This window comes from Diplotaxodon limnothrissa, linkage group LG7, assembly GCF_057381915.1.
Source record: "Diplotaxodon limnothrissa isolate DT_005_m linkage group LG7, D_limnothrissa_male_GT1.1, whole genome shotgun sequence".
NCBI classification, from domain to species: Eukaryota; Metazoa; Chordata; class Actinopteri; order Cichliformes; family Cichlidae; genus Diplotaxodon; species Diplotaxodon limnothrissa.
In genome coordinates this window covers 30,065,535-30,089,934 of record NC_140602.1, presented here as the reverse complement: position 1 = coordinate 30,089,934, position 24,400 = coordinate 30,065,535, and the positions used below count along the sequence as shown (strand labels likewise).

The 24,400-nt window shown below is 44.0% G+C and overlaps 2 protein-coding genes across 2 annotated transcripts; both read left to right on the top strand.

The window, feature by feature from the left end:
- The first annotated feature begins 423 nt into the window (after positions 1-423).
- helq (helicase, POLQ like) lies at positions 424-15,102 on the top strand. The gene is made up of 18 exons (XM_085357872.1): positions 424-606; positions 844-1,405; positions 1,512-1,690; positions 4,376-4,576; positions 4,651-4,723; positions 4,815-4,912; positions 5,340-5,438; positions 5,600-5,745; positions 5,829-6,068; positions 6,226-6,367; positions 8,077-8,181; positions 8,646-8,847; positions 9,350-9,507; positions 9,596-9,694; positions 12,651-12,824; positions 12,933-13,046; positions 14,359-14,493; positions 14,694-15,102. Exons 1-18 carry the CDS (start codon positions 430-432, stop codon positions 14,775-14,777), a joined length of 2,988 nt encoding a protein of 995 aa, XP_085213998.1. The 5' UTR covers positions 424-429; the 3' UTR covers positions 14,778-15,102.
- Positions 15,103-16,056: 954 nt separating this feature from the next.
- Positions 16,057-24,088, top strand: hpse (heparanase). Its single transcript, XM_085357871.1, has 12 exons — positions 16,057-16,283; positions 17,237-17,367; positions 17,605-17,733; positions 17,805-17,978; positions 18,363-18,534; positions 19,012-19,059; positions 19,940-20,033; positions 20,116-20,222; positions 20,552-20,666; positions 21,106-21,230; positions 22,035-22,181; positions 23,929-24,088. Exons 1-12 carry the CDS (start codon positions 16,057-16,059, stop codon positions 24,086-24,088), a joined length of 1,629 nt encoding a protein of 542 aa, XP_085213997.1.
- The last annotated feature ends 312 nt before the right edge of the window (positions 24,089-24,400 follow it).

Sequence of the window (24,400 nt, the reverse complement as noted above, 5' to 3'; positions counted from 1 at the left end):
TTTTGAACGACTGTAACTCAGAGTTAGCGCCTCAGTAAACCGAAAGCGGAAGTGATGGTGGCATTTCTCTCTCACTCCAGGATTAATGATAGTTATTTTGAATGAAGGATTCGCTGAGCTGCTGTAGATGCGCGTTTAGTGAACGTTATTATTACTGGTGGTGTTAAAAGTTATTCCATGGACACACTTTTATTTATTTGAGCTTGTTTGTGATTAATTTGTAGTTTTTGTAACTGAATGCCGGCGCTTGCTAGCTAGCTGCTCACTGAGCCTGTGTGGGCTCTTTGGTGTTTTTAGGTCTCATCATTTAACGTCAACTTGTTTAAGGTGGCGTTTAAATGGCTGCAGCAGCAGGTTAGTGAAGTATGCGAGAACTATAAAATGTTTATTGTGTTTCACATGTAGCCGCAGGGGTCTGCGCTCACAGGGATGAACTACGGAAGGCTGGAAGTCAAAATAAAACGAGTCTGTCAGAGGAAGAGGGCGAGAGACCACCTGAAAGCTTACCTGACACCTGCCAGGAAGAGGGGAGGGGCTGTCTGTTCCCCGCTATGCAACTCCAACAGGAGGATCAGCAGCATCATGGCTGAAAGCAGAACTGTGGAGGTACATCTTGCATATTGACCAGCAGGGTTCGACTCTCCTCAAGTCTGAGTGCATTGAAGTCTGTGAGAAAATGGGCCTCCTCCTCACCTAATCTCTGAGCTCAGTGAACACCTCCCCGATGTGTTTAATGACTCAGTTGGTCATAGAGTAATCAGAAATCAGAAAGAAAAATGATGCCCTGATCGATTAATAACCTGTTTGAAGTCCACGCTGGTGGTATTCTTTTTTTCTTGGCAGTACTGCAGCGACAGCGAGGATTTATTCGGCGACTATGACAGCATCTTAGGGGATTCGTCTGTCCTGGCAAAACTGGATGATGCCGAGCAAAATGAAAGGCTTCGAGGGGTGGAGCAACAACCAGAAGACGAGGATGTCCTCTCAGACTTCATTCTGGACGGCCTTGGAGATGAACCCTTCGAGGACCTACCGGCTAGCCAGCTGCAGTTTCAGGAGGAAGTTCAGGAGAAGGCGAAGAGAAGCCGACTCCAGGACAGAGACAAAACCTCAACGCCTTTCAGAGGACTAGCAAACGGAGAGGGTCCACTCAGGAGACCAGCCGGAGCGAGGAGGAGCGTTGCCGACCAGCTGAAGAGGACGATGCTTGGCAACGCAGCGGCTCCTTCTGCCGTTTCACGGACAGCGATGCTGAAGGAGGCGGTGGTTTCTGAGGAGATAAACGTCGCCATGCAGGCCATGGAGACTGTCTCTGCTGACATGCCTGACCTTGGGCCATTCTTTGGGCTTCCAAGCAAAGTGAAGGAGCTGATGTTTAAACTGAGAGGAATCCAGAGTTTGTATGGTGAGATTTTTGTATATCACAATAAAATTGAAATATTGTAGTTTCTGCACAGAATAAGTCAAGTGAAGACATTTACAACCGGTTTTGTTTTTTTGGGTTTCTTCAGACTGGCAGCAGACGTGTCTGAACTTGGACTGTGTTCAGCAGAGGAAGAATCTGATCTACTCCCTTCCCACCAGTGGTGGGAAAACTCTAGTGGCAGAGATCCTTATCCTCAGAGAACTGCTGTGCAGGAGGAAGGACTGTCTGTTCATCTTGCCCTACATATCGCTGGTGCAGGAGAAGGTACAGAAACCACAGAACATCAAAACATATCAGAAAAGTCTGTTTTGTCAACAGAATGCATAAATGCTAGTAGATGCTACTGAGCTGCTAATGGGTAATAGGCAAATGAGTAAAATTAATCGATGTTGTTTAATGTTCTGTAGGGAAACTTTCAGACTGGGATTATTGTTGATGTTACTCTCACTCCTGAACACGAGCAAATGGTTAGTTAGCTTTTGGTCTCAGATATAAAAGTATATCATCTGCATAGAACTTGACATCAGAGGATAATAATATTTGTGTTTGTGGAATAAAAGAGAAGTAGAAGTAATGACTTTCTGGTTGTGTGGGATAACAAGCTTTGACTTAAAATATAAAATGATAAAACTTCTTCTAAGCGTAAATTTTAATTTGCGCTTAGAAGAAATACAAATAAAAATCAGAAATATAGCACTGTGGGGTGATACAAACTGCCATGGTAGTGTGGATTATCGATTTCCTTATCAATTCTCATTGGCTCCACTTTGAGAGTCACCACCATCTTTAAGCACCATATCAAAGACATTACATTCATGCAAATTAATTACATGCAGTGTGGTCAAAGGTTTGTGCATGTTGGAGGTATTTTCTCTCTTTGTTGTGATCAGTGTTGGGGTCATTACTCAAAAAAGTAAAGTAAAAAAGTTATTACACTGAGCACTTTTCTTAAAAGTAATGCAGAACGTTACATTGCACATATTTTTATCATAACTCTGGTTTTACGTGGCCTATCAACACCATTTAAAAACTGGTATAAAGTCCACACCTTTTCCGTCAATTGTTCCGTCTGTCCTGCTCACATCTCCAGTGGTTGTACACGTTGTCATTAACGTGGCTTCACTCCACATCAGCCGCTTTGCTAGCTAATGCTGGGCTTACACTGTGCGATTTTTTTTAGTCGCGCGATTCAGCTCCTGCTCAAACTGTACGATTGACTCGCAGGGGTTAGAAGTTCATAGGTCACGATGCAGAGTCTCACACTATACGGTCCGATGCTCTGATGCGACCCGACTGCTCACACTGTGCGTCCATAAAATGAAGGTTATAACAGAAATTCTGTCGCTCTCTCTCTCTGTCTTTCACTCACACAGACACGCACACCACCACCATCAACTTTGCTAAATTGCTAATGAAAAACATGATCAGGCAGCTGTGATTGAGCAGCAATGTAGATCCAACTATTTTCACGGTTGTTGTGGTCGTGATAATTTTGTGAGGCCACATCGAAAAGGCTCGGATGAACTTGCCATAGTTCTACAAGTTGTGCCTCCATCGCTTGTGTCCAGATCACACGCTGCACAGCCGTGCTGCTCCGTCTTTTTCGCTGACATTTGTGTTTGCGCGTGCGCAGTGTGAGAAACTGCGGTGACACCCTCACGACCAAGCGATTGATGATCGGGAGCTGGTCGTGAGGTCTCAATCGCTTCTCGTTACCCCACGTATACTACACGATGAAGGCCAAAATCCGGCCGATCGCCAAAACGGTCGCACGACTCAAAAATCGGCTCAAAATGGGCCAAAAATCGCACAGTGTGAGCCCAGCATAAAACACCGGCGTCGGCATATAAGGACGCTGTCATAGCCTGTCAGCGACGTTGATTAGCTGCGTATATACGAATGTGAATCGCGTGATTGGCTGAACTATGGAATAAGGTGGCATCGTTCTAATCCCATACGGGAGCAGCCAGTCACTTACTGCCAAACAGAATTGTTAGCGTATTTACTTTAATTTCAATTCAGGTTAGATTTTTTTTTGTACGCAACGCAGATTTTTTCTGCGCAGAGACGTGCCAGCAGTGCGCAATTGCGCACGCGCGCAGCTTAGAGGGAACATTGCTTACGAGGACATTATACTACTACTGTTCTATCGAAATTTTAAACAAATATCCTCATGTGGCTCTCATTTTTCTTAGAAACAAAAATCAGTAAAAAAAAAAATCTGGTAATTCTTTGTTTTGACATTCATCAGGTCCCAATATGCCCAAATATTAAAGATAAATTAAAAATGCATGCCATGGAAGAGTTCGAGTCTTAGGAGGTTAAAGCAGTTGTCATGGTGATTCTATGCCACTTTAGAAACATGAAAAGGTAGAAACGGGCCTGACTGCTTATCAGTTTGTTACCTGTTGAAGTTCAGCAATGGTTGTCTTCAACACAAATGACGATTCATTTTATCACGGTGCTGGTCTGGGGTCAGCATTCACTCAGCTTTAAAATCGCTCTGGGCTCTTGGCTAGCTTAGTGTTAGCATGCTGGCTGTGCAGGTGCTTGTGAAGAGCTGAAGCTGTGTTAACAGTGATGCCGTTTTTCTGTCCTGGAGCAGTCTCCACTTTACCATCACACTCTCATCCTTTTGTGCAATAAAAATAAAAGTCATGTCCATGTCCACACTGAAGACTGCACCACTATTTTCCTCTGGCACACAAACTGAAATCAGCTGATCGTAGTGAGAGTGCAAGAACTGATAAGCAGGATCCATAGGCAGGCAGATTAACGATTCCAAGGAATTGCACTACTACTCTCGATTTCCATCTCTAATCATATCATTATCATATTTATGTTCATAAGAAATAAAAGAGGATCAAAACTAGAGCCTTGTGGGACACCTTTCAGAGACATTAACAGCCTTCGTTTTGAACTCTTAGGAAGTACTTTTCACTTTTCCAGGTGCGTGGTTTAGCAAGCTTTGGTCTGGAGCTGGACTTCATGGTGGAGGAGTACGCTGGCAGCAAGGGCAGGTTTCCTCCCGTGAAGAGAAGAAACAAGACGTCCCTTTACATCGCAACCATAGAGAAGGCTCACAGCCTCGTCAACTCTCTGATAGAGAGCAGCAGGCTGGATAACCTTGGACTGGTGGTGGTTGATGAGGTACCTCCCACTTTGGATGAAAGGTGTTTTATACGGCTGGAGGACATTTAACTGAGATTTTGTTTCTTCTGCAGCTTCACATGCTGGGTGACGGCAGCAGAGGGGCCATTATAGAAATGACTCTGGCCAAAGTTCAATATGTGAGCAGTAAGTGTCTTCTTATAGTCTCCATAACTCAATCCAGCCTTAAGTTAAAAACAAACTTCTTGCTTTTGGGTTCTTTTTCTTTTTTTTCCAGAAACAACTCAGATAATAGGAATGAGCGCCACTCTGGGGAATATCAAAGACCTGCAGATGTTTCTGAGGGCTGAAAATTACACGAACAACTTCAGGCCTGTAAGTGATTGAATCAAAGCTGCACCCGAACCTTATAAAACCCTCGAGTGAACACTGACCCTAACTTCCTGCTTCCACAAGGACTTGCTCGAGCATAACACACAGATTAGTCCACCGCTGAAAACAGTTCCTGACACTGAGCAGCTGTTTGAGGGGCTCACTGAGCGTTGTTAAAGTTGCTCATTAACTAAAATCAGGTCTGTGTGTCATGCAAATGCAACTCTCAGAATTAGTCACGACTTATCAGCTGCACATATGAAAATGGATGTGGATGAGCTGGTGATAGTCAGAGGAGAACTTGTGTTTCAAGATCGTTGCATGGAACTGCTGGTTTCTATCAGCGGGGCTTCTTCCTGTCTTTTAAACTCATTTTGAGAGTTTGGGTAAATTGGCGCTCTGTGATTTATTTTATTTTGATTTTTTCCAGGTTCAGCTGAAGGAATTCGTCAAACTGCACGACACCATCTACGAGGTGGACCCAAAAGAAGAGAACTGCTTCAGGTTCTCACGTCTTCTCAACTTTAAAGTAAGTAAAAAACATAATTAACTCTAACAATACAGTGGAGGATCACACCAACACGCCGTGGCCACATTAATATGTACAGGAGACATTTTTCCTGCAGTAAATTAAAGTTTAATGTCCTCCTCTTTCGTTTTCGTGGTGCTTGGTCTTTCTCTTTCCTGCAGTACTCGAGCACGATGCAGAAGATCGACCCGGATCACATCATCGCTCTGGTGACCGAGGTCATCCCAGCGCACTCGTGTCTGCTCTTCTGTCCCACCAAGAAGAACTGCGAGAATGTGGCGGCGATGATCTGCAAATATCTGAAAGAGTGAGCAGCAGCCACTGGGTGACTCCTCCCACTCTGCCGCCCATGCCAATCACTGACTCAGAAACCTTTCTCGACTCTTTCAGGGACTTCTTGCGGCACCGCGAGGAGGAGAAGGGCGTCCTCCTCAGGGAGCTGCGGGACAGCGGGAATGGCTCGTTGTGCCCGGTGTTAAAGGTCACTGTGCCGTATGGCGTGGCGTACCACCACAGCGGGCTGACATCCGAGGAGAGGAAACTGGTGGAGGAGGCCTACTCCAGCGGGGTCCTCTGCCTCCTCACCTGCACCTCCACCCTAGCTGCAGGGATCAACCTACCTGCTCGCAGGTGAGCCGCTCATTAAACAGCTTTTTCCCTTTCCTGTCACAGCAGTCAGGAGCTCACCTGCGTGTTCATGTGTACATATCAAAGGTTATGCACATTTGCTGCTGCTGAAATGATCTGACCTCTGTTTGACCCCGGTTTGACCTCTGTTTGCACACAGAGTGATCCTGCGCTCGCCGTACATAGCCACGGACTTCCTGAAGAGGAGCCAGTACAAGCAGATGGTCGGACGAGCCGGCCGAGCGGGGATCGATTCGGTGGGCGAGAGCATCCTGATCCTGCAGGAGAAGGACAGGAACATGGTAACTAGAGCCATGAGGGACTCAAACTGATGTCTGATTAAAAACAGTGAGCCTAAAAACTGAAGCTTTCCAACAATATTATGTCAAAATACTTTTCTTAATCCTCAGATATCTGAAATACAGACCTGCAGGCATAAAATCTGTTTTAGGTTATTAAAAAAACAAAGAAACGTTAAATTAAAAGAGTTAAAAGGTTTAAAAGCTTTATTAAATCTTTGTGTGTGTTTATTTGAGGTCAGCAGCTGCACAGAAACCTCTGTAATGTGCAGGGTTGGACTGGGACAAGCCCGGGTATTTTGACTAGTGACCAGCCCACCATGGTATTATAGGAAAAGCCATAAAGCCTTTATAATAAACTTAAACCTACACCATCCTCCCTATTCTGGTATTCTAAACAGTACTTAGCAAAAATATAAAACAACCTAATTTATAATTACATATACCTAACTAATAGGGTTGCCAAAGGAAAAAAATAGGGAACCACTCCCCCACCCTCTGCCTCAAGATGCTTAACTGACAAAACCGATTTTAATTTAATGCACGTATCAAACAAATGCACATAAATCTATTATTTTTCTCCAGTAATTAAATAGATTCAACATCTTTCTTCAAGAGAATTGCAGACTGCACAGATGGTACCTTCCCAAAGGAAAGAATACTATAACTTACTAGGGTGTATACTAGGCTTAATATTTACTAAATACAATAATGGATTTCTATACATTTTACATCAGATGTAAAATTTGGTTGTAAGATTCAGATAATTATTCATGAAAAGCAAGACATTTTAAATGAGAATAAGAAAGAAAAGTATTTCTTTGTGCCCCCCTCTCCCTGTTAATGCCCTACCTGCCCCCCTGGCAAAACTTTGCTAGATGCGCCCCTGCACAGTTACCAGCTGTCAGCTACATAAAAAAAAGGATCCTGGTGTTATTTGTCTCTCAGAAACAGTTCATAACTTCCCTTCAACTCATTCATGTCACCTAAAAGGTAAACCTGTTTCTCCATCACCTGTTCAGCTCTGATGATTCAGTAAGGACATCTCCTGGTTTTATCTTCATGTTTCCCTCTCACCAGATATACAAACCGATATCATGACCAGCAGCTTTACAGCTGTGGCTCCAGCAAACATCAGCTGATACTAGAAATTAATATTAAATAAATTCTAACAACAGCTGATCAAGCTTAAACGTGCTGCTGTTGTTTAGTGCTACAGCCACAGGTTTCTGTTTCTGGCGCAGAGAGAAAAGCTGATCATTGATCAGTTTCATGATTGAATTAGCAACTTTCTAGCTGAAGTACGGCACAAATTGCGTTCCTTTTCACCTCAACTTTAAAGTTCGACCTCCTCGGCTGTAATTGGTCCAGCCCAGAGTCGATCACGACCAACTGGCTAATCCACCACCATTCATTTATACCGTTAAAAAATTAAAAGAAATAAAACCCCATTGGTCCATAAATACGAAAAATCACAAGCAGCCCACCGGGCAAATACCTGGTATGCCCGATGGCCAGTCCAGCCCTGGTAATGTGTTAAAAACAATAAAATTAAGGTCGATATAATAACATAACAATAACTCTTTATGACTTCTCCACCATCTCCGACTCCTGCTAAAACAATCTGATCAGTTTCCTGTGAGTTATGACAAAATAAAAGCATTCAGTTAAACTAACAGATGTCAGATAATTCTGCTTTTGTGTGATTTCAGGCTAAAACACTGGTGTGCGCGCCGATGGAGAGCTGTTACAGCAACCTGATGCACGATGATGGAAAAGGCCTCCTGAGCCTCGTCCTGTCCCTCATTGGATTAAACGTAAATCCTTCTAATTCACTCCAAATCCGAGCAGATTAGCCAGCAGGCGCTAATCTCTTTTATCTCTGCATCATTATTTAATATCAAATGGTACCTCTGTGGGGTCTGACTTTCTTTTCGCTTTTATTTTGAAAAACTAAACTGAATTAGTGGTTTATAAAGAAGCAGCTGATTTTTCTGTATCAGTGAATCTGTCTGTAATTCTGGTTCATTCTAGCTAATTCTAGGTAATTCTAGGTTTTTATTTTGTTTGGTTTGTGTCACTGATGGCAACATTGTCTAACGAACACAAGCTTCGAAATATTCAGTTCACAGAATATAATGGATCCAAATATTTCCATATATCCTTGTTTTTGTTGCTGAACTGGCCAATCAGGATGCCTGATCAATATGTTTTTAAAAATAATCAGATCACAGCCTGATTCAACTGGTGCTATTGTCCTTATGTCTCGTGGTTTCTGCAGATCACATCATCCGTGGAGCAGCTGCAGGACTTCCTGCAGGGAACGCTGCTGTTTGTGCAGTGGCAGCAGCTGTGTGTGGGGAGGAGCCTGCTGGAGGCAGTGCAGCAGTGCGTGGATGTCCTGAAGGAGAAAGAGCTCATCACAGTAGACTCGCACAGTCAGAGTCTGCGGGTCACCAAGCTGGGAAAGGCTACGTACAAAGGTACCCTCGGCATACCTGTAGGACTCCTTACTTCCTCTCACATGACTTAGAACGTCATGTTTAATCATGATTCTGAAAATCAACAATGAACACAGAGTTGCAGAGTTTTGCTCCTGTTGGCTCTGCATGATGTTATAGCGAGGGAAATCCCTAATATGGTCATCTCAGACACACAAGACTCACCCACTTATGTTCATGAGGAGCAGCCAATAAGAAGACAGTTGATTTAAAGGAGGAGGAGTTAAAACAGATTCAAACATGGAGGGTCATTTTAGCCTGGGCCGGCCACCAAAGATCCTGAACAGGGTAAACTCGTGTCCCAGTCTGGTCCCACCGTGGTCCCAGTCTGGTCCCACTGTTGTCAGATGTTTCGATTCATTGGGCTTAAATAAAGTTTCAAAGATCCTTTTGTAAGGTCAGAAAACTGCGATGGTGTAGTTTTGTGTGTCTGTAGCTGTTATGATTCGTGACGATGAATTAAAGCATTCATGGTGTTCTTCAGCCTCGGTGGATCTGACCTATGCTGAGGTCCTCTACAAAGACCTCTCCAAAGGCCTGGAGTCTCTGCTGCTCAACAGCTACCTGCACCTGGTCTACCTGGTGACCCCGTACGACCTGATTGATCAGTGCAAACCTGACTGGATGATCTTCTTCAGGCAGGTAAGCAGAGCCTGCCTCAGAGCCTCTTGGCCTCCTCCTCCTCACATCTCTCACAAGCTGCTCTCTGCTTCGTCTTCCTCATCTGCAGTTCACACTGTTGTCTGTGGCTGAGCAGAAGATGTCAGCTGCTGTTGGCGTGCCTGAGAGTTTCGTGGCAAGAAAAGCTGCAGGACAGACAGTAAAGAAGGTAAGAAAGTTCAGACCACAGATTTAATGCTTGAGATGTTCAGGTTTTATTTCATTGTTTTTGAGACGTGACCTGTGAAATGTACTCGAACCTGACTGTAAAGAGAGAATCACGAACACGCATCCATGAAATCAAAGATGAAGACCAGAAGCTGCGCAGGTGAACGCAGAGTGATGGAGGAAGCATCTGGATATGTGATGTGTGGCCGCGGTTTTGAAGGTCTGTTAGAAGCTCAGATTAAAACACGCTGAACGCTTCCAGACAGATTAAAGCTTCAGTACAGGATAAAAACATCCAGCTTCACTGTGAAATCTCACAGAGTGCTGCTGTTTCTCCTAATCCAGTTAAAAAAAACGAAACAAAAAAAAATTGGATGACTTTACCAAATCTGGATCAGCAATACTTTACCTGGGCGGCAGACACCAAATTCACCAACATAAAAGAGCCTTAACTATTTTAATTTTACTAAGAGCTATTTCATCAGCACTAATTCATTATTTTATCCACAACCTTTAAAATTCTTTCATACAAATGCTGCATGAAATAAACAACTGGGGTGGCTGTAGCTCAGGTGGCAGAGCAGGTCAGCCACTAATCAGAAGGTTGGTAGTCCGATCCCAAGCTGCCTCCTGGCTGCATGCCAAATATCCTTGGGCAAGATACTAACCCCATGTTTGCCTACTGGTGGTGGTCAGAGGGCCCGGTGGCGCCAGTGTCCGGCAGCCTCGCCTCTGTGCGCCCCAGGGCAGCTGTGGCTACAATGTAGCTTGCCGTCACCAGTGTGTGAATGTGTGTGTGAATGGGTGGATGACTGGTTGTGTAAAGCGCTTTGGGGTCTTTAGGGACTAAGTAAAGCGCTATACAAATGCAGGCCATTTACCATAAACAACTGCACGACCACAAAAGCCAAAAGTAAGAGCTGCTGCTGTTAGCAAGCAAAGCAGGTTGGAAACAGGAAGCAACTTTGTGCACTGTCGTCATGCTTTTACTCCCCTGAAGTAAAAGCATGTAAAAATGTAAAACATGACCAGCAGAGGGCAGCAAACATCAAGAGCATTGATTAAACTGTTCTCTACTGTGACGGTATTCTTCATTCATAACACACAGCTCAGTTTAATGTAGATCTCATAGCTTTAAATTTAATGAATAAAAACGCAAATCCTGAATATTTATACATGTATATCACATGTATGAAATACAGTGCTCCATAAATAATCATCACTGTATGAAAATATATTATTATGTTAATATAGTATTTAATACACAGTGTAATGCAGTTTGTAGCACCGTCTATCAGTTCTAGTTTTCTTGTTTGATTAACTCTGGAGTTTTTATTTCATGTTTCCAGCCTGAATCCAGCCCTCTGCTGGAATCACAGTAATCCTGATCCTGTTCCAATAAGCAACAAAAACTGGAGTTTTTGATCTGAATTTGTTTTTTGTTTTTAAAAAAAAAGCTGTATTGGCTCCTCTGATTTAATCTGATCATGTAATCCTGTTTTCCCTTTGAACTGCTGGATTTCAGGGTCTGATCTGATCTGACGGGCTTAATCCTGCCAGATTAGTTTTTTATAACTGCCGAGCTCTGGTGTGATGTGTAGGGGTGGGTTTAAAAAAATCGATTTTCCAATTCAAATCGATTTTAACTTGACTAAAGACGTAACCACAAAGCACTGACAAGCCGTCGGTGCTGAAAGCAGACATCTCACAGATTCTGAAGCTGGAGGTTTTGTCACTCTGACCAAAATTCACTGAACCAGCAGCAAAAGAAGATCCAAAGTACACTTCACATTGTCATGAATTCTCTCTTATTTTTGCTGTTTTGCTTCCACCACGATAAAATCACACACTCCCCTCCCCCCTGTATTTCAAGAGCAGTTTACCATCAAAAATCTGTTTTCTGCATTATTTATTACATTATTATTGCTTATTACGCACCAGTCTACTGTCGTTTACAGCGCTGTCAGCCTCTGTTTGTTTGTTTGTTTTTTCCAAAAATGATAACATCCAACAAGAAAGCCTAATTTCTGCTGTTCAATACCAAAGAAATGTAAAATTTTACAAATGGTGCCAAATTGCAAAACACTTCTATGTCTCTAATTAAACCTCTATGACTTTGCTCTACATCACTTCAGTAGCGTCAGGTAATGTTCATATGTTGATTCGTGGTTTTCTTCCGTTTTTGTTCTACTGCAGAATATTTTTAAGGCGGTTATCTGCTATAAAAAGACAGGCCGGGAAAATCTCCATGTTTTTCTGTGTTTTATCCTCAGTTACTTTGACACAAAGGCATCTCACAAGTGTCAGTACTGACAAATGATCAGAATTATAATATTTCTGACTGTCTGAGTCCAAATTGAATCGAATCGATTATAGAAATCGGTGATGATACCCAACCCTTGTGATGTGACGGACTCAGGCCGTTCCCTTACTCCAGCTCCACCCTCCAGAGGTGGATGTTTGCACCTTCACAGTAGGAAATGTTAATGTTGTTTGCATGGCACAAATCGAAAGGTTAAAGGTCGTGACCTTTTTCCACAAGCTCCTTTAAATGGTGAGGAAGTAAAAATGAGACGTGAAGCACGAGCAGGCAACTGTGAATAATAATGACACAGTAAAGACACGTCGGAGGGGGAAGTAGAAACAGAGTCACTTCCTGTTGAGGGTCACAGACGCGCCTTTCTCAAAGGAGGCGAGTGGCGACCTGACATCATCGTTTCTGCTGCAGGTTGTTGTGACGTCAGTTTAATCGTTTCACTGAAACTTACTAACATCGAAAATCATGACTGGAGTTCAGCCTGCTCCATGAACGCTGGATATGACAAACGTGATCTTTGAATTTGACCTGACAAGTGGTGCAGGTGATGAAGGCAGATTATGATGACGTCATAATCTTCTTGCTCTCTGAACTTTGTGATCGAGCCCCCCCGCTCAGCAGCGTGCTCTGTTTGTTTCAGGGCGTGAACTTGGCGGCGGTGAGGAGGATGTACCTCGCTCTTGTTCTCTTCTCGCTGCTGAAGGAAACGGACGTCTGGAGCGTCTCCGAGCGTTTCCAGCTGAGCCGTGGCTTCGTGCAGACGCTGCTCGGCTCCGCCTCTGCCTTCTGCTCCTGTGTGCTGCACTTTGCTGAGGTACCACTGGAGTTTACCCGGAGGTCATACCAAAATGGGCAGGCTGAAGGTGAGCCAGCAGGTGTGTCTCAGGTGAGATGGTGATGCTCTGATGTTTCTGTGTCTCAGGAGCTCGAGGAGTTCTGGCCGTTCAGAGCGCTGCTCGCCGAGCTGACACGGCGCCTCAGTTACTGCGTGAAGGCGGAGCTTATCCCTCTGATGGAGGTGGCCGGAGTCCTGGAGGTGAGACACCTTCTTCACCTGCTTTCTTCTTCTTCTTTTTCTTTTTCTCCTCCTGCATCCTTTTCTTACTGTGTGCTCGTGTGACATCATTGAAACACGTTAAGAGTGATGAGTTTCCGCACCGTCACAGTTCGGGGTGATGACATCATCAGCCTGTTGTCAGCTTGGAGGGTTTACAAAAAAAACATGTTCTGTTATTTTGTCAACGCATCAGCGCTCGCATCCTCTGCTGTCACTCGATTCTACTTCCTGCACAAGTGCACATTAGAGCTCCAGTACACTCCCATCTCTATGTAATAAACACGTGAGTTTGTGGACCACAGGAAGTGGACCATTTCAGCAGTTACTGATCACATGAACACCATCTTCATCCACCTCAGCTCAGGTTTTATTTTGTAAAAGGGTTATTACAGCTTTAAGTTCCTTCCTGTCAGCTTTCATTGATCCTGTTAGCATCCATTCTTTCTTCTTCTTCTCTTTATTGATGTTTCTGAAAGCAGCCCTGGAGGTGTACCTGATGAAGGTAGTGAAGGTCAGGGAGAATGTTCAGGTTCTGTGTCTTCGCTCCGTCATGTTAACGTGTGAAATGTCCCATCATGGCTGTAAAGTTTTACTTTATCTCACTGTGACGTGAAAGCTCAGAAGGATTTAGGCCACAGCTTTCTTCTCTGAAGATCGCTGATGCATCCGGTTCCCTCACACTTCACTTTATTAAACTCCTCTTAGATCACTTTTTATATTTTGGTTTAAAAACGCTGCAGAGGGGAGCCAGATGTTTCTCATGTCGGCTTATTCCACTCAGCCTGATTAATCAGATTCACTCTGGAGACATTCAAACTAAAAGGTCACGTTTCAGGATTATTTGAACTTTATTTTGTAGACATATTTAAACTCGCTACAGGAAGTGCATCCTGTGCTGAATGTGGCGTGTTAATGATTCTGAGAGAATGTAAGTGCTGCTGACACCTCCGTGAGCAGGAGGTGGTTCGGGTGCGGTTGTTATTCGGCTCACGGCCCGTCCCACCTCTCCTCTGCCAGATGTTTCACTTTTGTCCCAGTCACCGCTGACTCATCGGTGAACGTGCTGAGCTGCTGATGTTCGTGTCAGCAGGTTAAAGAGAAATGGGCGGCGCTCGCAACCCTGAGGTGTCCCATGCTCGACGTTTCTGTATCAAGGGAACAGTTTTATTCAACGTGAAAAGTTTTTTTTTGCTTCAGGTGATTTTAAGTGAGAACCATCTGAGCCTCCATAGCTTCTCCATGTCCTCTGCCTCAGCTGAAGCTCTGACATCACCTCTTTTTTTCCCTGCAGTCGAGAGCAAAGCAGCTGTACGCTGCCGGCTACAAGACACTGACTCACATGGCGAACGCCGACCCAGCCGCTCTCTGCACAGCCATCCAGAACCTGTACAGGAAACAGGCCAATCAGATCGTGGCCTCAGCCAAGGTGAGACTGTCCTCAGAGATCGCGCCCACACGAGCTGATCACCGTACCTGAAATCAGCACGAGTACTGATGGTGTTAAATGACTGATGTGATGCTCTGTGGAGCTGACAACACTCACAGTCGGTCTCCGTGTTTGATGACATTACAGTGTGAAGAAACACTGAAACAGGAAGTTTAACTGTGACAGTTTCTTTGTTTCAGATGCTCGTGAATGAGAAAGCCGCAGCTCTGCAGGAGGAAGTGGATGAACTGCTGGCGCCGCCCTCTGACCTGCCACAGCTCTGACATCTTCTCAGGAGTTCTACCCTCTTTGAACACTTCTGATCTCACTGTGACATCATTTCTTATTAAAGTAACTGGGATGTCCTCGCCGTGTCTGTGCCAAAAGCTTCACTTCCTGTTCTCCTCACCTTCTTTCAGCCATTCATTGCGCTCTTATTTTGTCGTCTGTACTTCTTGTTATCACACTGAGAACGCGAAGGTCGTTTTTTCACGCGAGGAAACGTTAAAGGTCATTTTCTGCTCGTTAAAGGTTTCAGCTTCACCTGAGCAGTGTGAGTGTGTCAGGTGAGCTCAAGTGAGTCTGTTTCAACCTCAGGTGCCATCAGCAGGAAGCTGTCAGCTGTTTTTGCCATGACATCATCATGTCTTCACCTCCGGAGCACACAGAATGTCAGTTGATGGAGGCGACCTGCACCTGATGGTTCACTGCTTTGAGAAAATGACTCATTACTGCGACTTTTCTCATTTTAGTAAATTTTAAACATTAAATATTTAAACTTTATTTTCTGTCTGTGTTTTTTGGGCATTTATTTATTCTGGAAACTGAAAATAATTTGTCTGCTACATCAGACAGCTGACCTACCAAAATAAAAGCATGTGTGTCATCAAATAAAAAATGTGTACTCTGTTTTTATTTGCAGTGGATTCATTTGATTTTTAATTTCAGTTTGTTTGGTTAAGTCGAACTGTTTCCATTTTTGATGATATATTTTTGACATTTTTCTCTTATTTGGAAGATTTTGGTGTTCTTTAGATGTGTTCATATTTTTTGACATTTTAATCTACATTTTAGGTCATCTGATTTTTTTTGTCTTTAAATATAAAAATATTTAAAAAGGTTTTTGGTTTTGTTTTGTTTTGTTTTTAAATCATGAATTCTGAGGACATAAATTTGAGTCTTTTGATAATTTATTTTAGTGTTGGTTTGTGGGCTGTGGTCTCATATGTGTTTGTGGGACATTTTATTAATATTTAATTTTTGACTTTTTGTCATAGTTTCGTTTTTTTAAGCATTAAATATTTATGTGTATTTTTATTGAGTTTTGTATTCGTGGGACAGTTCATGCGTGTTTCTGTCACGGTAACATGTTCGCAGGTTTCTTCGTTTCTGGCTCGTTATTAGATGAATATTAATTTCAGGTCATTGATCACTGATCGATTGATGGAGTGTCGTCTCTCGTGATCCCTGCTGAAATGTTGGACCTGCATATAAGTTCGTGATTTGAGGTCCCGGTCGTTCTGTGTGCGCGCACGAGGACGCGAAACAGGAAGTGTGACAGACATGAGGCTCGCGCTGCTGCTGTGCGCGCTCTGCTGCACCGGGACTCTGGTAACCGGAACCGGAGGATCCCGGCTCCCTGATGGACCCCCCGGGGAGCCGGACCGGGACCCCGGTCTGGGTTTGGGCGTGGACGTGTCGGCCCCTCTGCGACGCGTGGATCCGCGCTTTCTGTCCGTGACCATCGACGCGAGTCTGGCTTCACAGGAGAGCTTCGTGTGGCTACTGAGGTGAGCTCTGACTCTAATCCACCGACGATTGTCCCGTTAAACAGGAAACACCGGGTTAAAACAGACGGGAGGTCAGAGGTCACAAAATCAAAAACTCTAAGGATCAAAACTTTCAAACTTTTGTTTCACTTTCAAATCTGATCCTGAGTCAGTTCACCTGAAACCTGTTAGCTCCGCCTCCCGCAGTCTCAGACCAGGTGAGTATCACCTGCAGTTCAAGTTTGGAAAAAAAAAAAAAATCTGAACCTGATTTTAAAATCTTTAAAGGATTGAGAAGTAAGGTGATCCTGAGTCAATCCAGGTTTCACTTCTGTTTCCAGAGTCCGCATGGGAATTCCCAGAGTTCCTGTTTAAGCAGGAGCACACCCGAGAACCACAAACACTCTTAGATCTGAGAATAACCCGAGTAACCTGCTGACCCTCATAACCTGATCATCTGAAATAAAACTGCTGTAAATTTGAACTTTGAATCTCGACAGCCAAACTTAGATTCATGTTTCTCTGTGAATCCGACACGTTTGTGCTCCGGGAATAAACTCGAGCTCCAAAATCCCTTCTGTTTCAGTAACATGATGGATGTGAGATAATCAGCACAGATCTCTGCATGTGGAAACCAGAGGTCAGAGGTCACGAGTAAAATCATTTCCAAAGTCTCAAAACCAGGAAAGGAAATCAAGTTAAAGTCACATGTTTGTAGTCAAAACGGTTGACCAACTTAAAAACTATGACATCAGAGTTATTCTTCGTAACCCTTCAGGAGTTGTGACAACAAAATAATTTCAAAACTTAGATTTCAGATCAAAGATCAAAGTGAAACAGAGCTGGGGTCGTTTAAAACCAGCAGGTTTCGGTGCTTTGACCCGCGAATATTTCCGAGCATTCTTTAATGTGAACTGCGTACTGCTGTCAGTGCAGCAGTGCATCATGGGAGTGACTCTGAGGTTTCTCTGCAGCTCTCGGAGGATGAGGACGCTTGCAGCAGCTCTGAGTCCGGCCTTCCTGCGATTTGGGGGGACGCGGCAGGACTTCATGGTGTTTGAGCCTCACAGGAGGCAACAGTGGGAGGAGCCTCAGGACGCTGCAGGTAAACACGATCACCTTGTGACCTCTCTGACATCACACTGATCTGGAACATGTTGATTTCTTTGTTTTATTTACAGGAAATTATTTTTTTAATGTGTCATGTGATTCTTTTGTTTTTAGTCTAAGTTCAGGTTGGAGACTTTTTCTTCTTATTCAGTTTTTAAGTGTTGAAACTTTTAAATAGTTGAAATGTGAGTCTCTGACTTCCTGACCTCTCTGTGACCGTTGAAACTCCCAGGTGAGTCATGTGACCAGACTTTCCTACCCCCGTGGATGGAGGAGCATCTGAAGTGCGACTGGGCGAAGCAGAAGCTGGTCCTGATGAAGGAGGACCTGCTGGGTACATACAGGAGCTTCTTCTTCACAGGTGAGTCCTGATGTCTGTCAGGCGTTGCCATGGAGATGCCACCCGTCCTCTGACTGTCGTCTCCCTCTCAGAGCTCACCGTGGACCAGCTGCATGCCTTCGCCAACTGCTCTGGCTTCCAGCTCATCTTCGGCCTGAATGCTCTGCTGAGGACGGCTGACAACAGCTGGAACAACAGCAATGCTGCCCTGCTGCTGCAGTACTGCCAGTCCAGACATTATGGGATGTCCTGGGAGCTCGGAAACGGTACGACTCCTTCTCTGATCAGCTGATAATCAATAATCACAGAGCCTCAATCAGCTTGAGTCTGTGACCTGCTTATTTAGGCCTGCAGACTTTATTCTGCCTTTTATTTTGAAATGCAGCTAGTGATGTGTGTTTCCTACCACCTGATCAAACCCGTAAATCAGAGCATCAGTAACAGGCTGACACTGTTAGTGTAAAATCTTCTCAGGCTCCTTCTTCTTCTTTATTCTGCTTTCAGTGATAATATCTGGCATAATGCTGAAACGCTGCGGTTTCTTATCCAATGTTTCAGTTTCACTTCCTCGCCTTCATGTGGCGTGACGCACAGACAGGAAGTCACCTTTCTTCTTTACATGATCTCTAATCAAAGTGATCTCTAATCAGAGCCAAACAGCTTCGAGAAGAAGGCCGGGATCCGGGTGGATGGGCATCAGCTCGGGCTGGACTTCATTCGTCTCAGGAAGATGATGTCAGAGTCCAAACTGTACCAAGATGCTGGGCTGTACGGGCCGGACGTTGGCCAGCCGAGAAACCACCACGTAGACTTACTGGACGGGTGAGAGGTCAAAGGTCACTGTACAGAGACAGCTCATGAAAAGTTTCTGCTGTCAACACAAAAGAGCATAAAATGTTTGGGGGAAAAAATTACATTTTTTTTCAATGAATTTTTTTCCTCACATGAAATTTTGCGTTACGAATTTTTGAAAACAAGACACATAATAAAAAATGAACGTTTTTTACTTTATTTCTCTCTGTTTTCAGGAATTTTATTCACTCTGCTCCTCGTCTGTCATGAGCTGACAGATTCTGAAGTTTTCAGCTTTTTGATCTGATGTGATGTTTTAACGTCTCTCAGATACCAACGATGCAGAGAAACCTAAAACTTTTTATTAAAGGGAAGCAGCTAATTTTTGTGCTCTAACTGAGTTACAGAGTCACATGTGAGCTTCAGTCTGCAGGAATAAGACAGAAAACAACTTAATTACTGAGCCGACGCTGCCGATTTATCCATGAATTCTTGTGACTGTTGCAGATTCCTGCAGACCGGAGCCGAGGCCATCGACGCCTGTACCTGGCACCAGTGAGTTCACCCTCACTTTATTTACTCTGAAATGTAATTTCTGAGTTAAGTCTACTCTCACAACATAATGCATGCAGTCACAAGCGACGTGCATAAAAACTTTGCATTTTAACTGTAAATGTGAAAAATGTCACATTTACAGTCATTTACAGCCTGAAAGCTTCTCCGTCCATCGGAGGTAATTAAAAGTTTATGCACTCCTACTGACAGTGAGATACTTTTCCCATGCTTTTATTGTGAAACTGCAAATGTACATATCAGTCAGAGACTGTTCAGAACAAATTATTTAGCATTTGTAACACAAATCTTGTTGCAAGGAAACAGAATGTCAAAGTTATTAAAACTTAACAAAATTCTAATATTTTTAGTCCAAATGACATTCAGTGGATATAAAGTGTCTGTATGCTCCCATAAAGACAACAAAACCAACATAAATCTGTCTCCAAATATTTGTTTGAAGTCTCCTAATTTTGAATTTATTAAACCATAAATTCAGAAAATAGTTTTGGACTTTTTAAGTTGAAAGTTGGTCATAAAGCATCAATACTTTCTTCAGAAAGTCCAAAATTCTGAATCATAATCAGACAAGAAGAGATTTAAGTCAAGATAAGATTATTATTCATCATCCACACTGACAGTTAGTTTGGGTGATAAATTAGGCTTAACAATGATCACATCATTCACAAACAGCTGAGCACTGGTTGAGACCAGCAGTGGTCCTAAACTCGAGCCCTGAGGCACACCTGATTTAATTTTAAAGGATATCAGTGACACCTCGGCCTGAAAAACTGTTCTTTTATTCCCAAGCCTTCATGCTGCTTTACTGCTGTGAATGCTTCATTCATAACTCATAAAATAAACTTGCTCTCCTGTTTGTCAGTTATTACGTGAACGGCAGAGACACGTCTGTGAAGGACTTCCTGGATCCTGAAGTCCTGGACTCACTGGCCTTAAAGACCAATGAAGTCATGAAGGTAACGCTGTGCTGTGTGCCAGCAGCTCTGTGCTGGGTGTGTTCGGAGTTTCACCGGGATTGTTTCTTCTCATCCGGCTCAGAAAGTGAAGCTGGCGTCTCCGGGAAAGTCGGTTTGGCTCGGAGAGACAAGCTCGGCGTACGGAGGAGGAGCTGCAGGACTGTCGGACACGTTCGTCGCAGGATTCATGTGAGTCCCTCATGTCTGCCCTGCTTTAGTCTTCTCTCTGAACATCATGAACGTCGTGTTGTATTCAGCCAGACCTTCAGTCAGACCAGAAACATAAAGCCATCATGAAGGCATTCAGGCATGAGCTCAGAGACCATTTCCTCGTAGTCTTCTAGACCTCTGGACCTCGTTGGTGTTTTTCAGACTGATTTCTTTCTTTCAGTAAACGATTTTTATTCTGCTGAGTGTGTTTTTCTGTGGATGAACATTTCTGCTCTCAGCATCTCTGAAACACTCTCAAATATCTCTGAGTTGCTGCTGAGATGTCTCCATGCTGGGAATCTGTGCAGGTGGCTGGATAAATTAGGCCTGGGAGCAGCACTCGGCCTGGATATCGTGATGAGGCAGGTGCTCATCGGCTCTGGGAGTTACCACCTGGTGGACGACAACCTGGATCCTCTTCCTGTAAGACAGAGTCAGGTTAATTCTCTTAAGTATTCCAGCTACGCTTTCATGTTTTTTACCTGTGCAAAATCGTTTTAAGAGTTCCTCCTTCCTACACTCAGATTGGATGTTATTGCTTAACCTCTTAAGCCCCAAGCCTAACTGATCTCCTGCCTTTTGCCCCTGTATCAGGGGGCGTTGGGGCTTAAGAGGTTAATTTTGTCCACTTTGGGACATCAAATTAATTAAAAACCTAAACGGACATGTTTAGCACAGACTCAGTGAGTTCATTAACTGATCATTTGTCAGAAAATGTATGTTAATCTGATCAAATCAGGACCTTCACACTAATACTGAGCGTTAACGTGGCTGAAATAAGCTGCTGTTAGTTTATGTGCTCGATGCATTTCCAGATCTTCACAGTTTGTCGTTGTCCAGTAAAGGTCGTGTCCTCTTTCAGGATTATTGGCTGTCTGTTCTCTACAAGAGGCTGGTTGGACCGGAGGTTTTAAAGATTCAAGTGCTTTCTGAGTTTGGCCGAAGTAAACGAGTGAGGATGTATCTGCACTGCACCAACAGGAAGAGGTACGCTTCACATCCTGCCCTCATACAAACACCGAGACCTCCCACCACCAGTAACCCTGCCACATCAGGTGGACGGGATTTTCTTCCGGCCCGTCCAGCTGTTTATACAGCTGTCTAAACAGCTGTCTCTGCAGTGGTCTGAAATAGCTAGAAATAGCTAGCTCACGGTAATGATGTAAGGTATTAGCAGTTAGAAGTAACAGATAAATGGTTAACAGCTGCTACAGCTCCCTTCAAGCAATGTCCTGTACAACAAAATAGTTTCTACATGGAGCTGCTCAGACTCACTACAAGCCAGAGGAAAGAAAAACTCAGATTTGAAAGTGAACTGTCCTTTTAATGAATCAGCTGAGCTTTGGATCTTTAAGGTTTATTTTTCCTATAAACCAGCAAAAACGTCTGGAAACAGAAACAGAAAAAAAATTTCTTAAATCTTAAAATAAGAAAAGATTGAAATTCTTAAAGCGTTATTCAAAACTCATCTCAAACCTGAATTCTGAATTATGCAGAAATGGGCAAAGATTAATATCTCAGTTTCTGAAAACCTGAATGTCTTTTACTTCAGCTCAGGAACAAACATCTTCAAACTAAAAGTATTTAAAGGAGGAAAAAAGCTTTTTATTTCTTGCTGTGTACACTGACACCAGTAGTAATTTCCTAGAGATTTCCTTGATAACTAAACATAATTTCTGCGCATGTTTTGCTTCGTGTGAGTAGAAACGAAGCTCATGCTTCGTTCTGTGTTGTTTGAGGTGAAGTGGAAGTCAAGCTGAGTAATAATGCTGCTGTTTTGCGTGTCTGCAGCTACAGACGTGGAGCGGTCACGCTGATGTCAATGAACCTTGGGAAGACGCCAGCAAGGATCTCGGTGCCCGCCGTCTTCTCCAACAGCACAGTGGAGGCTTTTGTCCTGGAGTCTGAGCAGCCCGGGGAGGAGGGACTCTACTCCAGGTGCCTGAATGTACTCAATGAAGCCATTTTCCTCCTAGTTAGAAATCTGCTTCGACCCCAAAGAAGACAGTTGTTTTTCACTAAATATTCCCGGCTCTGCAGAAGTACAGTGAACCTTAGATAATAAGCCCCGCCCCCATTTTTAGTGAAATACACACGGTGAAGAAGCAACAGGTCAAAATCTGTAAATGAACACCTGATTCTACCTGAACATCAGGATTGGCCCATTGCAGATGTTTTATGTGCTGATGATACACCGCTCTGTGTGTCAGACGGCCCAAACTCTGCAAGCCTAAGAAGACACGTTCAGGTCATTATAGTCGACCTGTTCTGCCTCTCCTCACTTCCTGTCCTGTCTCTGCTCTTCCTGTGGTGGAGGTTCACGATAAAGTTACGAATAATAAGCTCCGTGTGTGTAGTGATACCCGCAGGTCGAACACTCATTATTACAGTATTTTCTACTCTTTGATCTGAATGATGTCATCTCAGGGACTGAAGCCCCGTCGGCTACTGTGTGAGAGGGAGAGCCAAACAGAAGAAAAGTGGCGTAAAGCCAGCCTTGTTTCAGACAAGGGCTGAGCTCTGAATCATGCAGAGCTGCTGTGCTGGAGTCAGAAAATAAAAGCATGGAGCTGATGTCTTTTCTCTTTTTAAATTTACATTTTCTGTTTTTGTTCTTATGAATCTGAGTCTCTGAAACATCTGGATCTCCTGAACTCAGTGACGGTGAAACGGTCTAAGCTTAAAAATGAAGAAGAATCCAGCAAATGTTTTGATGCTGAGGAAGCATCAGCGGATCATATCGCCTCAGCATCCAGTGAAACCTGCAGTTTTTACCATCTGCAGGGACGCCGTCTGTGTTTCAGCTGTGATGGCTGGTTGGTGTAGAAACCTGAAGACCAGCTCACATTTCTCTACAGAAGTGAGCCTCAACACTTCCTGAAAGCTACTTTTTAAATCCTTTAAAATTTTATTTTACTCATGAAAGCAAAAACAGGGGCGACAGTGAATCAGACGCTGGCTTCAGTCTTGTGACGCTCAGATTCAGGTGTTTATCGAGTCCTATGAGAGCTGCTGAGGTTGACCTTTTGATGCTTTTGATCTGTGGCTTTGCTCTGCTTCAGCGTGCCGGACAGAAAGCTGTTGTCATGGTGATTTAATGCCACCTGAGAGCGAATCAGCTGATGCAGACAGCAGCAGGTCGAGGACCGATGCCGTTGATGTGTAACTCTCTCTCAGGCTTTTATCTCAGCTGTGCTGACGGAGGACGAACAATGGCCTCATAGTTTGGGCTCAGCGGCGTGCTTCAAAAGAGTTCAAAGGTCACCGCCGTGAGTCAAAACTGGTCAGCATGAATCGACAGTCTGACTCCCGTCCACCGCTCCACAGCACCTCAGCTGCAGGAGGCTTTCTGAGAACAACTACATAAAAATCAAAAGCTTTACCTGATTTAACCGACCAATCTCAAACTAGCCCCATCCTAAATCCTCCTCTTACGGTGTCATGATCTGACTCATAAGCTGTGGTGGAAAATGATACAGGCATAAACCCGGAGAAGGGTAACTCTGCCGATGACACCCCGCACTGCTGCGGTCCGACCACAAGGGGGCGCACACAACCCTAACACCCGAGGATCATAAACAGTATGAGTTATGCAGAAATGGGCAAAGATTAATATCTCAGTAATCTTTGTGTTTGACTCGTTGTGTGGCGGTTAGCTTGATGAGCTCATTTCCTGTTTCTGCAGGTCAGTGAAGCTGAACGGCGAGGTGTTGATGATGGTGGACGATAAAACGCTGCCTGAACTCAAAGGAAAACTTCTCCTGCCGGCTCGCCACCTGCAGCTTCCTGCCTACTCGCTTGCCTTCTTCGTCCTCCCAGACGCCCAAGCTCCGGCGTGCAGCTGATGACATCACACGGAGAGGTGCTGTTTCCTCACACCGTGGACGCCTCAGTGTCAGATTTTTAGACAATACTGCCACTTTCTGATAATGAGTTTATTGATTCTCACTCATGACCAAACATCTCCATCTATGTCTCCACCCGCTCGTCAGTCACAGAGGCCACGCCCCTAATAATGTGAACTTCAAGGTTGATGAGGATGATGGATATGGAACAATATGGAATAAGATACTTAAATGTTTTTTTTCATAACAATTTTCAGAAACCAAAAATATTTTTGATACGACCGTGTTTCAGCGTGTCATCAGTGAGGACGT